The sequence below is a fragment of the Macaca nemestrina genome, chromosome 9, assembly GCF_043159975.1.
Source record: "Macaca nemestrina isolate mMacNem1 chromosome 9, mMacNem.hap1, whole genome shotgun sequence".
Taxonomy (NCBI): domain Eukaryota; kingdom Metazoa; phylum Chordata; class Mammalia; order Primates; family Cercopithecidae; genus Macaca; species Macaca nemestrina.
This window is the reverse complement of record NC_092133.1, coordinates 130,114,366-130,129,801: the sequence shown is the minus strand read 5'-3', so window position 1 is coordinate 130,129,801 and position 15,436 is coordinate 130,114,366. Positions and strand designations below refer to the sequence as shown.

Genomic DNA, 15,436 nt, shown 5'->3' with positions numbered 1-15,436 from the left:
CTAATACACAAAGCTGGTTTTCATGGTTTACGTTGACCACATGCTGGAAACTGTTTTCTGAAATATGACAAATAAATACTGATGGACTCTCCTTTATCTGAAATGCTCGAGAGCAAAAGCGTTTCCGATTCCAGATTTTTTTTCAGATGTTTGACTAATTGCATTTATATACTTACTGGTTGAGCCTCACAAAACCTGAGCATCTGAAATCCGAAGGGCTCCAATGAGCATTTCCTTTGAGCATCATGTCGGCACTCAAAAAATTTCAGAGTGTGGAGCATGTTGGAGTTCGGATTTTCAGATTAGGGAGACTCAGCCTGTAACTTTTGCTTTTGAGGAGGCTCAGAAACTACTTAGAAAGTGTGAACTGCATTGTCTGGGCCAGGCTGAGCATCCCATATCCTAAAATCCCAAATCAGAAATGTGCCAAAATCTGAAACATTTTGAGTGCCAACATGACGCTCAAAGGAAATGCTTATTGGAGCACTTTGGATGTTGGATTTTCAGATTTGAGGATGCTCAACCAGTTGGCGTATAACACAAATATTTCAAAACCTGAAAGGAATCTGAAACACTTCTGCTCTCAAGCATTTGGGATGAGGGAGACTCAACCTGTACCATCAGGTGGTTTTATGCATCTGGTCCTGAAATCAGAAATTCTTTTCCCTGTAGACTCACACATGCTTAGGTTTGGAAGATGCTTTAAACTCCCCTAGCTTAACCAGCCTTCTTCAAGTGCCTGACTCCTCCCTAGACACTCAGCAGGTCTGCATCCCCTCTGGGCTGGACCATCTGTGGCGTCTGCACCCACCTACTACCTCCACAGTAACAAGCGGCAGCCACTTTGGGACAGTTTTGATACTGAAAGAGCGTTTCCCTATCCTGGTCCACCAAAGAGCCTTGGAAGCCTTAGCCGGGGTCGCAACGGCACACGTAGGAGAGTTCTGCCTTCGATTCGCAGTCCTGACTTGGGCTATGTGAGCAGCTTCGAGGTTGCTTATACTAACCAAGGCAAATAGTGGCCACCAGGACACTGGGCAGTGCCATCTAAAAAGAAATGAAACAGGTACAACTGTTTCATTTTTAGCAATGTTTTTCATTTTTAGCAATGTTTTTCATTGCTAAAAAGGAATGAAACAAGGTATAACTCTGAAGGAAGGAAGGAATTCCGCAGCCATAGAGGGGAACTCCTCAGGTGCTTGGATGGCGGACACTCCAGCACCCATGCTGTTAACTGGAGGATACAATGTTCCCTATGTCCCTGGCAAGAAATACAGCCAAGGGCAGTGCAATGAGCAGCATCACCAATGGATGCCCAGTACCACTGGGCAAAACCACACCAATACACCACTACATTATGTCTGTGCGTGGTGATAAAGAAACACATGGAGGTTTGGCGACATTACAGCGCTCCCAGAAAAAGCATTTTTCTGTTGCCCTAAGAAAGAACGAGGCCAGGCGTGGTGGCTCATGCCTATAATCTCAGCATCTGGCGAGGCCGAAGTGGGAGGTTCACTTCAGTCCAGGAGTTCCAGATCGGCTTGGGCAACATAGTGGGACTCTGTCTCTACAAAAATTTAAAAAATTAGCCATGCACAGTGATGTATGCCTGTAGTCCTAGTTACCCGGGATGAGGCTGCAGTAAGCTGTGATTGCAACACTGCACTCCAGCCTGGGTGACAGAGGGAGACCCTCTCAAGAAAGAAAAGAAAAGAAAAGAGAAAGAGAGAGAGAGAAAGAAAGAGAGAAAGAGAAAGAAAGAGAGAGAGAAAGAGAGAAGGACAGAAGAAGAGAGAGAAAGAGAAGGAAAGGAAAGGAAAGCAAAGGAAAGCAAAAGAAAGGAAGGGAAAGGAAGGGAAAGGAAAGAAGGAAGAAGGAAGAAGGAAGGAAGGAAGGAAGGAAAGAAAGAAAGAGAAAGAAAGAAAGAAAGAGAGAAAGAGAGAAAGAGAGGAAGAAAGACAATGACGATGGCCAGTGGTGTTGGTGAATCCTGGCTTCATATGACCAACTAGAGGGAAAAGCTCAAAGTGGAACTGTTTGAATCAATCCATCCAAGTACTTGAACTGTTAGAATCTAAATGGTAAGGCCAGGACAGATCAATTGATAATCAATAAGCTGAAGGTATTTATGAAGCCTCTGCTATTACATGGAAAGAATTGTAGAGGATATAAAAAATGATGAGATATGGTCCTTAACCAGAAGGTGCCCACGATTTAGTTGGGAAGGCGAGAGGAACACCTACAAAGCTTACTGACCACAGGGGTGATGTGTGATCATGTCAATCCAAACAACAGACATGAAAGCTCAGAGGAAATAACGGCCCCCTTGGGCTCTGATGTAAGACTGGCTTTGGGGGAGGCTGTGCATGAATAAAAGGATAGGAATATCACTTTTATCCCGAGTGGAACACAGACAGACATGGGGGCCACATGAGCTGAAGAAATCCATTGTCAGGGGCAATACGCTGAAAAGGGCAGGTCAGGAAGAGAATTGTGAAACTTTAATGCCAGCTAAGAGGGTTCAGCCTCTCCTGGGTTTGATCCAGGAGGCAGACAGCAGGACAGCCCCTGGTGGTTTTCAAACGGGCAAACTCCTAGTGTTCAGGAAAATTCAATTCCAACCCCAAGTACAGTCGGTAATTTTTACGTGCATGCTATAAAGGCATAGTTTCAGCAAATATTCAATTCACCAAACATGTGAGGGCCCACATTGATGAATTTCCGGATCTTCTCTCCCGGCTTCACGGTACGTTCCCTGAGAAAAGGGATTTGATTTATTGGTCCATCAGCACACAGAGGGCTGGCTTCAATGTGAAAGGCACTTTTCTCAGATCAACTTTATTGGATGAAACCATGAGAAAGGCAATTAGTGACTCCCTGAAGGAGTTGAAACTTGAGTTTGGGTTTACTCACACCTATCACATCGAAAGTGTATTTGGGGAAGGAAGGAGCTCCAGAAGGAAGGGATCGTTTTACCCACCAAACCCTTGCTTGTTGGCAAACACGTTGCCCTGATGACAGCCACAGGTTTGATTTCCTCGCTGAAGCCTGCAGTGGGTTCTCTGGCTCTGCTCCAGGGCAAGGTTACACACAAAAAAATCTAACAAGAAATCACCAAGGCGTGAAGCCCGTCTAAATCCATTACATTCTGGAAGGGATCCATGGCCCTTCATCCTTCCCTGAGGACAAATCTGTAGAAATGTTCTGTTTGCTTTTCTGCTGTTTATAAACATCTGCAATAACTCAGGGGTGTCTAGCCCTGTCAATCCAGCCAAACTCTGTGGCTGAAAATCAGAAAGCTCCCCTAACAGGAAACTTGGTCACTCTACCCCCAGAGACTTGCAAGGCTGTGGCCTGACGAATGTTCTAGAAGTTCATACTTCCTCCCTCAATGTCTTCCACTTTGACGTTTTCCCCAGAGTTCATGGCATGTGATAAATGCCAACTTATAAAACAACTTAAGACAGTTCATTGTGGCTGCATTCCATTTTTAGAAAAATGCAAAAAAGAGCTGGATGTGGTGACTCATGCTTGTAATTCCAGCACTTTGGGAGGCCAAGGTGGGAGGACTGCTTGAGTCCAGGAGTTTGAGACCAGCCTGGGCAACATAGCGAGACTCCATCTCTACAAAAATAAAAATATAAAAAAATAGCCAGGTGTAGTGGTTTGCACTTGTAGTCCCAGCTGTTTGGGAGGCTGAAGTGGGAGGATTGCTTGAGCCCAGGAGTTTGAGACCAGCCTGGGCAACATAGCGAGACTCCATCTCTACAAAAATAAAAATATAAAAAATAGCCAGGTGTAGTGGTTTGCACTTGTAGTCCCAGCTGTTTGGGAGGCTGAAGTGGGAGGACTGCTTGAGCCCAGGAGTTTGACATTACAGTGAGTATGATCATGCCACTGTTCTCCAGCCTGGGCAACAGAGGAAGACCCTGTCTCAAAAACAAAAAGAATAGAAAAGAAAAAGAAAAATGCCAAAAGGTCTCTTGAAGAGCCAGTTGCTAAACTGAGAATAACATTTAAGTCTTCCTATCTTTAATATTAAGCAGCTTTTATTAAAAACTCTCCAGCAGGTATGAATGTTGTCAGGATAAATGTGGTGTCCGTGCTGTGCTGGCCTTCGATGTAGTGGTTTTTTTGTTTGTTTGTTTTGTTTTTTCAGATGATGTGCCTGTCTTCCCCAGCCTATACGCCTCAGAAAACAAGGAAAGTTAGAACGATCTACTGGGGAAAACCAAAGATTTCTAGCACTATATCAAATAGAGAATTTGCCGCAGTGAACCACAACAAATTTAACCAAGACACCACAAAATGAAGGGAGCAAAAATTAAAACAGACAGAAAGATGAGCAAAATCCACAATGTGTTTGCTTTTCTTTAAAAAAACCTGGAAATAACTTTTTCAAGAAACTCTCCTTGGGTCAAATGAGATGTATGTAATTTGTGAGAGAAACTTTGGGCGAATAGAGTAGGCTTAGTGTGAAAGAATTCTTCCTAAAACCAATTGTTTCTGTCTGCACTGGTACAAAAACAGCAGAGCACAAAACCCAGAACGTGATGCTAGCTTAACAGAAAGGAACAGCCTGCAATTCAGAAAGAGTAATATAATGCTAGCGTCGGCCTAACTCCTCCATATTTTATGGGCAGATCATGAAGGTCACGTTCTCGGGGGTGGGGTATTTCATAGGTAGAGTATTGCAGGTCCTTAATCGATTATCACAATTCCAAAATTCAAAAAGCTCTAAGAAACATTTCTTAACCCATCTGGCTGCAAACTTCATCTTTTTGCACGAGGGAACGATGGACCTTTCTATTTGCACCCACTTGCTGGGCACATCCCTGTTTTGTGGGGGGAGGTGTCAATGTGTTTAATTCCAGGTGCTGCCTTAGGCCCTGCCCAGGGGGTGGTACAAGCCCTGAATTACCTGCCTAAATCCTGCCAAGTTCCGAATTCGTAAACATTGAGATCCTAAAGTTCTAGATATGCATATGTGGCTCTGTGTTCCTTTATTTGATCATACAATGGACCTAGAAAACTGAGACAGATTAATGAGGGAACTTATAGATTTTTATTCTTTGCTGATCTTTAAGAAATCATGCAGGAAACAATCTTTCATTTCCCTTTCCTTCCTTCCTCCTCTTTTTTTTTTTTTTTTTTTTTTTTTTTGGTAAACCAAGGTGAAGTAGAGGTTACGACAAAGAAAAGGGAGCACCTGCCCATCTCTGCCTGATCCCGTGCTTTTCCCCAAGTGTGTAGGAAAGAAATGTTGCAGGGGTTTTCCACCATTGGTTTGGGCCCCATCTGTCTGAGAAACTTCTCCTGCCATAGTGTGTGACCATTCGCAGACAAAGGGAATCACCTGGAGGCCCCAGGAGGTTTCTCCAGCATGGGATTCTGAATTCTGGGCATGTATCATAGATATGTCACATGAATTACCAACTGTTTGTGGGGGGCAACATTTTTTTTTTTTTTTTTTTTTTGAGACGGAGTCTCGCTTTGTTGCCCAGGCTGGAGTGCAGTGGTGCGATCTCGGCTCACTGCAAGCTCCGCCTCCCGGGTTCACACCATTCTCCTGCCTCAGCCTCAGAGTAGCTAGGACTACAGGCGCCCGCCACCTCGCCCAGCTAATTTTTTGTATTTTTAGTAGAGACGGGGTTTCACCGTGTTAGCCAGGATGGTCTCGATCTACTGACCTCATGATCTGCCCGCCTTGGCCTCCCAAAGTGCTGGGATTACAGGCGTGAGCCACCATACCCGGCTATGGGAGGCAACATTGTAAACACATTTATGAAATATGTGCCTTTCTATTTTTTATTTTATTTTATTTTGAGACAGGGTCTCGCTTTGTTGCCCAGGCCAGAGTGCAGTTTTGAGATCACGGCTCACTGTAGCCTCCACCTCCCAGGCTCAAGTGAACCACCTGCCTTAGCCTCCAAGCAGCTGTGACTACAGGTGCTTATCACTGCCACCTGGCTAATTTTTAAAATATTTTGTAGAGATGAGGTCTCACTATGTTGCCTAGGCTCGTCTTGAACTCCTGGACTCAAGCAATCCTCCTGCCTCGGCCTCCCAAAGTGCTGGGATTATAGGCATGAGCCACTGTGCCTGGCATCCCTTTATTTCTGTTGCTAATTGTTAAGTTATATAAGTAAAGATTTCTTCCTTGATTACTGAGTCTGGTTTTCTGGGGTGAAAGGAAAGTTTTATGAATTTCTAATTTATATTAGGTGTAAACATGTAAAATATAAAAACAAGTTTAAAAATTGTTTCATAAGTCTACAATTTCAGGCAAATAATTTTCTCAAAAAGCCCAAGAAGAAACGATTGATTAACTTATCAGTATCACCCTTTAGTTTGGGAATTTCCACTCTGAAAAACTGACACAGTACCATAGCCATGAAACATTTTGCTATTCACAGGTATAACTGAAAATATGATATTTTAATACATTAAATAAGTGCTTAACAAAAGAAGTAAGCTGTCATAATACAAAATTTCCTCCTTACTTGGCTTCTAAGCAATTACCATAGAATTCAAAGAATATCATCCCTCAAAAAAACAACAACAACAACAAAAAAACCACCCTGTCCCTATCCAAATACTTTTTTATGCTTTGAAAATGTGAATTACACACTTGAAAGCTCAATCAAATAGACTTTTGTGCATAAAACAAAGCTTTCTGTAACAATTTATAACTTTTCCACTTGAACATTTTGCTTGAAATTTTCACAGATTCCGTTCCTTTCAAAACTTTTGCTGGTGTGAAAGATTCCATCTGCGCTTCAATTACTCATGGCCCTTAAACTCATTTTTAAATCATGGGAAAATGCCACACACAATTCTTTCGTGTGTGCGTGTGTGTGTGTATGTGTGTGTGTGTAAAACAGTACATAAATAGTATATGAGAATTATATTAATTTCAATTCTTCCCATAGAAACTCTTCTTTGGGCTGTTAGGTGTGTTTCAAGTTTAACAGATTAACTTTTTTTTCCCTAGGATGTTTCCAATAGAAAAATTTGCAAGTTTAGATAGATATTATAGATACTGTTAAGTTACATAAGTTGTATTTCAAATAGTAACTATTTCAAACATAACTGAGTATTTTTTCACTAATTATCTAAAAATCTCAGCAAATCTATTTCTCCTACCATATGATCACATCAGCTGTTTATTTTCAAGCAGCCAGTTTAAAAACTGTAGGGAAATATGCCCCAAATGATCTAATAACGATTTGAAACCGAGCTTGCTTAGAGCTGTAGTAGTAAAACCACTTATGTATGTGCAAGGAAATAGTATTTGTATACTAGGAATTGTGATGTGCAGACTGCTGCTTTAGATTAATCAAGTCTCCATGTTGTAGCTGTCAAGAAAATAACTATGTCACCTTTTTAAAGATCACAATTGATATAAATGTTTATAGTACTAAAAAAAAGTCTTTTAGAAGAAAATGAGTTCTTCGTGTTCTTTTCCTCTTGATCATCTAAAACTCTTCCTTTCACTTATGACTTCCTAAAAGTCACCCTCTGGCCTGGCAAAAAAGACTTAAAAACCTGAAATTTTCTGATACCAGTAAGTTGAGTTCAGTTTATATTAATTCACAAATGGCTCTTTATAAAGGCAGAAGAGATTTCAAAGAAAGAAAGAAAAAAACCAAGGAGGCCCTTTTTTGGGGTCATAAAAATGTCTTTTTCTCCACACTAGTGAGCACACCATCCCATGGTTTATACAAGATGAAATACTAAAAGCTCTTTACATGTTTGCCTCTAATTGCTTGCCTGGGTACCTAATAACATGTGGTTTGTGGAAGTTAATGGGAATTTTTCAGCACTCCAATGCTCCAACTCCTCTTCTAAAATGGAGGGGAAAATCAATTTCCCTTGTTAATGAGGGACTGCTACTATTTGTTTTCATTGATTGGGTGATGCATTGTTCTATTTCTAAAAGCAAGCTGGTTTCCATTTTCTGTTTTAAAGAAACAGAAAGAGTAACTTGCAGATTGACACCGCAGGTGTACACCCAGATTTCTTAGCCGCCACTCACTGAGCTCTGAGAAGCTGATATTCTGGCACTTGGACTGGCATTTCACCTTGCACAGATGTCATATAAACTGACCCCCAAGTACTCAATCAAAACGTGAGTTCTTTTCCTTCGGTGGCTGTGTTTATTTGGAATGGCGAGCCTGTAGACACGGGGTGCCTTCCATCGCCCCTTAAGCATGTAATGGGCCCTGCTGAACAGAGCCAGGTAGGCAAAACGTGGCCCAAGAATCTTTCCACGGAATTTCCTTACTATCTGTCTTTTTCGGGTGCTGTTTGCTTTCTGGTCCTCATAAATCTCATGCTGGGAGAATCCTGTTTTAGTGATTAGCATCAGTATATCCAGTCCTCGGAAACAAAGATATTTCCAGGTCCCAGACGAGGGTCCAGAGTAACACAGCTTTACTGATCTGGTTTCAATAAATCTTGCTAACGAAAAATTCTATAGAACAGATGTTTTTTACTTGTCTCTGTTAATGTATGGACGATTCTTTATTTCAAAGGTAGTGTGATTTTGGCATTTGTGATTTGCATTGTTTAGTGCAAAACATTTTAAAAGCACTTCAATATTGCAAAATGCTAAAGGTTAGTTTTTATTTTATTTTTGGAGACAGGGTCTCACTCTGTGACTCAGGCTGGAGTACAGTGGTGCAATCTCGACTCACTGCAGTGGCAGCCTCTGCCTCCCGGGATCAAACAATCCTCCCACCTCAGCCTCCCAAGTAGCTGGGACTACAGGCTGGGACTCACCACCATGCCTGGCTAATTGTTTTTGTATTTTTAGTGGAGATGGGGTTTTGCCATGTTGCCCTGGTTGGTCTCGAACTCCTGGGCTCAAGCAATTCACCCGCCTCAGCCTCCTACCATGCTGAGATTACAGACGTGAGCCACCATGCTTTGCTTAAAATTATTATTTTAAGCAAATTTGCAGCACATTTTTAGAAAGATCAGAAGGGCTGGCAGAGGTGAAGTGATTCTCAAAATCAGGGTAAGGAGATTGGCTGATAAGGTTTTCAGTTAAGGTCCCCTTAGAGACAAAACCCCCAAAATCAAGTTGTTGTATGTAATATCTCCCTTAGTACAGTGTTGCAATAAAACTTCTGTTAAATTAAATTAGAATATAACTAGAGAATTGGATGTCCTATCAGTCGATTAAATGAGGTATTCTCTGCACTGATCTTTTTAAGGAAGAGAATATTAGTTTTTCTACCATCACCCAAGAGTTTTAAAAAAGCTTTGAAATGGAAAACATCAGTATTCCATTCCCAAACCCCTGAGGTGTTTCTGATGAATAAAATATGTAAGAATCATAGAATCATATGTAAGAATCTGTTAGTTAGTTGGCCAGTGGTCAACAGTGATCATCGAAAGATATTTTTTGTTGCTGTTTTTAAACTGCATCAGTTCTCCTCTTCCAAATATTTGGCCCACAGCTGCCTTTGTTAACAGCTCGGAGGCTACTGAATTGTTTTTAAACAGAAATGCCAACTCTACTGACTTCCTGACTGTCGACAGACATGAGGTTTTTTGTTTTACATGTATATACATCAGGAAATGAAACGAGATTACCACATGCTGTGCTAAGGAAAACAATAAAAGTGAAAAAATGTTATTTTTAGATAAGACTATTTCCTAAACCTTTAGAGGCATCGTACAAATTTATCCTCCGTTTGGTAGAATATGAACATGTGTGGTCTGTATCTCTTCCTATGGCAGGCGATACTAATTATCTATCTATATTACAGTCATTTTCTCTCAGCATGCCAAACCTGACATTTCAGCGTAAAGTCCAATAAGACAAGGAAGTGAGCTATTCTGTTAATGGGAAAGAAAAGAGTTATGTAAGAATAAGCCTTCAGGCATCTGCTGAGCAAAACAGAGAGTCCAAAAGAAGAAACGGAAGAGCAAGTGAGTTTCATGAGAAACAGTAGCTACAGTTCAGAGTTGACTTATATAGTTCTCTTTCCATTAAGGTGGATCAGCACTTTTGACTTCGTCTTTTTTTTTTTTTTTTTTTTGTGAGAGGGAGTTTTGCTCTTGTCACCCAGGCTGGAGTATAATGGCGCCATCTCGGCTCACTGCAACCTCCGCCAACTGGGTTCAAGCAATTCTCCTGCCTCAGCCTCCCGAGTAGCTGGGATCACAGGCGCACGCCACCACACCCGGCTACTTTTTGTATTTTTAATAGAGACAGGGTTTCACCATGTTGGCCAGGTTGGTCTTGAACTCCCGACCTCAGGCGATTTACCTGCCTTGGCCTCCTAAAGTGCTGGGATTACAGGCGTGAGCCAGTGCACCCAGCCCCTGACTTCTCTTTTGTAAAAGCAATCCCCTTTTCTCTTGTACCTCAAGGAAACTGCTCCTATAATTTATGGATTAATACTCATTCCACATAAATGTAATTTGGATATAGTCCCTGAAATGTAAATATCTAGGATAATAGTATCCTGAAGAAAATAGCCTTTTGGGAAGTTATGGATTCAGGACTTCTCAGGCTGTGAAAGAGTTACTTTATCTTTTGTGGATGGCCACTCATTTAAAAGGTTATTGAATCCTCTAGATTTTAGAAGATCTTAGAGTTTAGCCCTGGACCCTGTGTTATATCTAGAAAAGCCTTTTCTAGGGTTCTGTGTGTTCTAAGCTGGCTGGTATTTTATTAATGTTGTTCAGGAAAACTACAGTATGGAAATCAAAGCCATTCCTTTAAATAAAACTGAGGTTATATAGTCATGCATTTAATAACAGTGATAGATGCAGGAGGCATGCAGATGCAGATAAGGAAACCCACACAGGGTCTTGCCCGGGGGTGTGCCTACAAGGGACCGGGGCCCACATGTGCACTGGGAGAAGGGGGTGGAGCCACCAAGAATTCGTGCCTTATGTAGGGGAGAAGACTGATATTCAATCTGTGAGGTGGGAGCCTCTCCTTCTATGCTGAGAGCCTTCTTTTCACTTAATAATCCACTCTCCTCCCCCTTCCATTTGTCTATGTGCCTAATTTTTCCTGGTCGTGAGACAAGAAGCTGGATTTTAGTTGAACTAAGGAGCAAAAAATCCTGCATCAATAGCAAAAACTACTTTCTACAATAAATCACAAATAAGTTTGTTTATATAAATGACATAAGTTATGAGAATGGGACATCTAAAATACCTAATGTTTAGCCGCTGAACCAAGTGTGGTCAATTTTGATGTGCTGGGTATCTTCCCAGAAGTAGATGGGAAGGAATTTAGAATTACTTCTCTTACTCCAAAATGTTAGGCCACTCAAGTATACTAGTTTCTCTGGACCTCTGAAGATGGCTTTACTAGCATGGGCCTGCTACAGAAAAAGAGTGTTTAGCAGAGACTCCAATGTAACAGATCACCCCCACTGTCCATGGTGTAGGTTTTAGGCTGTGAGATAAACTGACCTTTTGGATAAGGTGTCTGACCTCTCCCCTCTCCTGACAGTGATTTCTCTTCCCAGACAGCTGCGCTTACAAACAAACTGCTAGGTAGCAGTAGCACTTTGACAAATGGAGCACAACCCAGATCCTTTGTTTCTTTGAATTCAGCCAACAAGCTAGCATTCCAGAAGCTCATTAGGGGGCCATGAATTACTGTGGAGGCCAAGCCTGCACTTCCTTCTCCCTGGCAATCCATGTGGCCACAGGTTCACATGATCCATGGGGCCAGATCATGCTATTCCCAGTTCACATTCCATCCTGTCAGGGTACTCTCAAAATAAATAATATTTACAGCAGAGTTCAGAGCTGGCGAAAGAAATGTGGAAGGAAAAATGTGAGTAAGTAGACTAGACACTGGAATCCATTGGATTTGTGGTTTTTAAATCATTTTTTCATGGGACTTCAGAAATCTTTGTAAGTAGTTATGGACTGGCACTTATCAAAACCCCAAATTCCAAGGCCAAATTAATGTCATAAAAAAGTAACAAAGAAAAATTATAACAAGATTTAGTTTCTATAACCTGAAAACATTATGTTTAGCAAATTCAGTAAATGGTTACTGGCCACCTACAAAGTTCAAGGTCTCCAGCCAAAGCTAGTTACAGTCATTATCTATTTAAAAGTTTGACCAGCACTGCTTTATACCAAAAACTTGGAAAACTTAAATAAAAGGGGCCCGGAGGTCTCTTTATGCAAATATTCAAACAGAGCTGAAGAGATGGCATTTGAGATCAGAGTCAGCAACTATAACCCCCTGGACAAATCTAGTCCTCTGCTTATGTATTACTCATGAACTAAGGATGGCTTTGTCATTTTTAAATGATTAGAAAAAGAACTCAAAAGAAGAATATTTTGTGATACATGAACATTTATATGAAATTCAAATTTCTGTATCCATAAATAAAGTTTTATTGGAACATAATCAGGCTCACCCATTTACTTATCCTATTGGGCTGCTTTTGCACTTAGGAAGAGTGGTGTAATTGCAACAGAGATCGTGCTGCGTGCAAAACTCAAGATACTGACAATCTGGCCCTTAACAGAAAAAGCTTGCTCATCCTTGTTTTAGATTGTAAAATAATTTTTTGCTTTTGCTGAGATGTCTGACTGAGAACAGTCAACACAGTGAGAGCTCATATCTACAAAAAAAAAAAAAAAAAAAGAAGAATTAGCCCGGTGCAGTGACTTATGCCTGTGGTCCCAGCTACTTGGGAGGCTGAGGCAGGAGGATCACTCGAGCCCAGGAGTTGGAGGTGACAGTGAGCCATGACTGCACTCCAGCCTGGGTAACAGAAGGAGACCCTGCCTCTGAAAAAATTTAAAAAATAATAATAGCAAAAAAGAAAGCCTGAGAAATGTACCAGGAGAGCAAGGAGAAAGCAGTTGAGACCTGAAAAACCGGTGACAAAGACAGCCAAGTACAGGTGGCCACTAACAGAAGTAGTTTTTGCTGCATTTACAGATGAAATCCCTCAAAGCATGGGGAAACAGACAGGTTCTTAGATGGAGCAGAGGTCCGATTTGTGTTTCTTTTTAATACCAATTTGCTAATTTCCTGTTGATGGGCCAGAACCTTATGCCTTCATGCTTTCCTTTCCTGTTCATATGGTTTACTGTTTGCCTCTAAACCTAGATTCTCCAGAACGGGTTACCCTGGCCTTTTCTTTTTTTTTCTTTTTCAGAGGAGCTTAATCAAACAGAATCCCAGGAATAACGTCTGCCTTTGAGCAGACAGCCCTGCTGGTGGCCGGCTACACCTTCTGCCCTGTTCCAGGTCTGGTGATGATCACGAGAGATTTCAGGGCAATTTCAGCCATACTGATCAACACACAGTGAGGATTGAAATAAATGACGAGTTTGCAGTTTTACAAGGCTATTAATGCCATTCACAGATTCCCAGTAGTTGTCTGTTTATGTTTTCTCCAACACAATATCCTAAGACAGAACCAAAGCAGAGGTGCGGTATTTTTATGTTGTAACACTTTCACGAATGAAATTTCCCTAGAAGACAGCATGTTGTCCCTTGAGGGGCAGGGACTACATTGAGAGAAAAAAAGATGTCCACCTACTTGTCAGGACTGACGAGTTATCTGCAACCATATTTACACCACAATGGTGATTCCAGTCTCTATGAGACATCTGAGCAGCCCGTCCAACCTCAGGACAATGGGCATGTGTGATGCCGGGCCCTAATGTCAGCTTTCCAGTAATTTCCGGGCTTTGCATGTAGTGGAGAACATCATCCTTGCTATTACTATGTTTTCTCTACCTGATCTATCTGTTTCAATGGACAAGTTGAGAGTTAGATCTCATCATTAACATACAACATGAATAAATTGTCCACCTGAAAAGGACATCCTGAATAGTTTCTTTTAATAGAGAAGCAAGGGTTTACATTTTAAACAACAACAACAAAAAATTGTAAACTCACCTAGAAAAATCTCCCTTTGCCTCCTGTAGAAGAAAAAATTCAACATCAGCGAAATACACTAAGCCAGTGTTAGAGACTCTAAAGTACATTCTACGATCATGAGAGTTTCTCTACTGAATGAGATGAGTTCAGCTTCCTGCAGTTATCCTATTTGCTGCAGGAATACAATTAAAACAGAATGCATACCTTTGCTATTTGAATATGAGACATGAAATTAAACTCTAGAAAGTTATAGACAAAGAAAGTGATTGATAATGACAAAATGTACATCTCCACCTCAAAGCCCGGGTCTGACATGTTCTAGTTTAAAGATTCTAAATATGAACATGTATCTGGATAGAACTGTCTATTTCTAGGGTCACTTTTTGTTTTGGTTTGTATTTTATGCTAGTCCCCAATTATACTGAAGACTCTGGAGGTAGGGACCAGGGAAACTTTAGTGAATCCAGTATAATGCCTTAAACATAGTAGTTGCTCAATAAATACTTATTGAAGGAATAAAGAAATGATATCATTTTAACTCATCTTGCCACTATTAAGCTAATATTCTATAACACTTTTTTTTTTTTTTTTTTTTTGCATAACCTAAAGGGCTTTTCCTTGTCTTTCCAGGGGGCAGAACATGATTTTTTTGGCCACTAACTCTAGCTATTCACTTGGCTTTCTCCAGGGTGAAAGTACCAAACCCAAAGAAAATGGGGTCAGTAAATGACCTCAGTTTCTCCCAGGCTCAGGTTAAACACACAACTTTGCTTTACAGGGATTTGCTGTCTTACAATTTTGAAATACTACAAGCCCCCGTTTATTGCTCTAGTTTCCGTCAGTGTCTCTAATAGCTCTATGCAGCTTATGGCTAAAAAAAGGTAAGAGGACAAATAGTGAGTGGACACAGCTACTGGCTATGCCTGGTAAGTCTTATTTCCTTTCTTCTGTGTATGGCCCTGGGACATAAAGAGGAGGAGAAAAACAACTTACCTGTAAAATATAGGAAGCTAATTCAAACACCACTTCACTGTCAACGTCAATAAGCTCCTGAAAGGAAAAAGCAACAAAGGAAGACAAGTTTGGTATTTAACAACCACTTTTTTCTTTTTTTTAAAAATGACAGCTCTTCTTCGGGAGGATTACTCAGCCCAGGAGTTTGAGACCAGCCTGGGCAACATAATGAGATCCCATCTCTACAGAAAATTAAAAAATTAGCCAGGCAGGGTGGTGCATGTCTATAGACTCAGGTGTTTTGGAGGCTGAGGTAGGAGGATCTCTTAGCCTGGGAGGTTGAGGTTGTAGTGAGCTGTGATAGCACCACTGCACTCCAGCCTGGGTAATGGGGTGAGACCCCAGCTAAAAAAAAAAAAAAAAAAAAAAAAGCTTCCTTTTCTGAAGATTTGCTCAGAATCTCCCATATTCATAGAACGTCTTGAGTCTCTGAGACCACTGCCCTGAATTGTTCAGTCCTAAACACTCCCAACATCCTTTTTGCTGCTCTTAGCTGGGATGGACTAGGGGGCCCGGGCCTACCAGATT

General features: G+C 41.2%; 1 protein-coding gene across 14 annotated transcripts in view; it reads right to left on the bottom strand.

Moving 5' to 3' along the window:
* LOC105490635 (FERM domain containing 4A) overlaps positions 1–15,436 on the bottom strand; it is a 699,298-nt gene that overhangs the window by 108,678 nt on the left and 575,184 nt on the right. For all 14 annotated transcript variants that reach the window (XM_011756455.3, XM_011756462.3, XM_011756457.3 and 11 more), the window contains 2 exons: positions 14,888–14,944; positions 13,913–13,935 (listed from right to left, as the gene is read on the bottom strand). In XM_011756455.3, the coding sequence (XP_011754757.1) occupies positions 13,913–13,935; positions 14,888–14,944 (80 nt within the window). The remainder of the gene's footprint in view (positions 1–13,912; positions 13,936–14,887; positions 14,945–15,436) is intronic.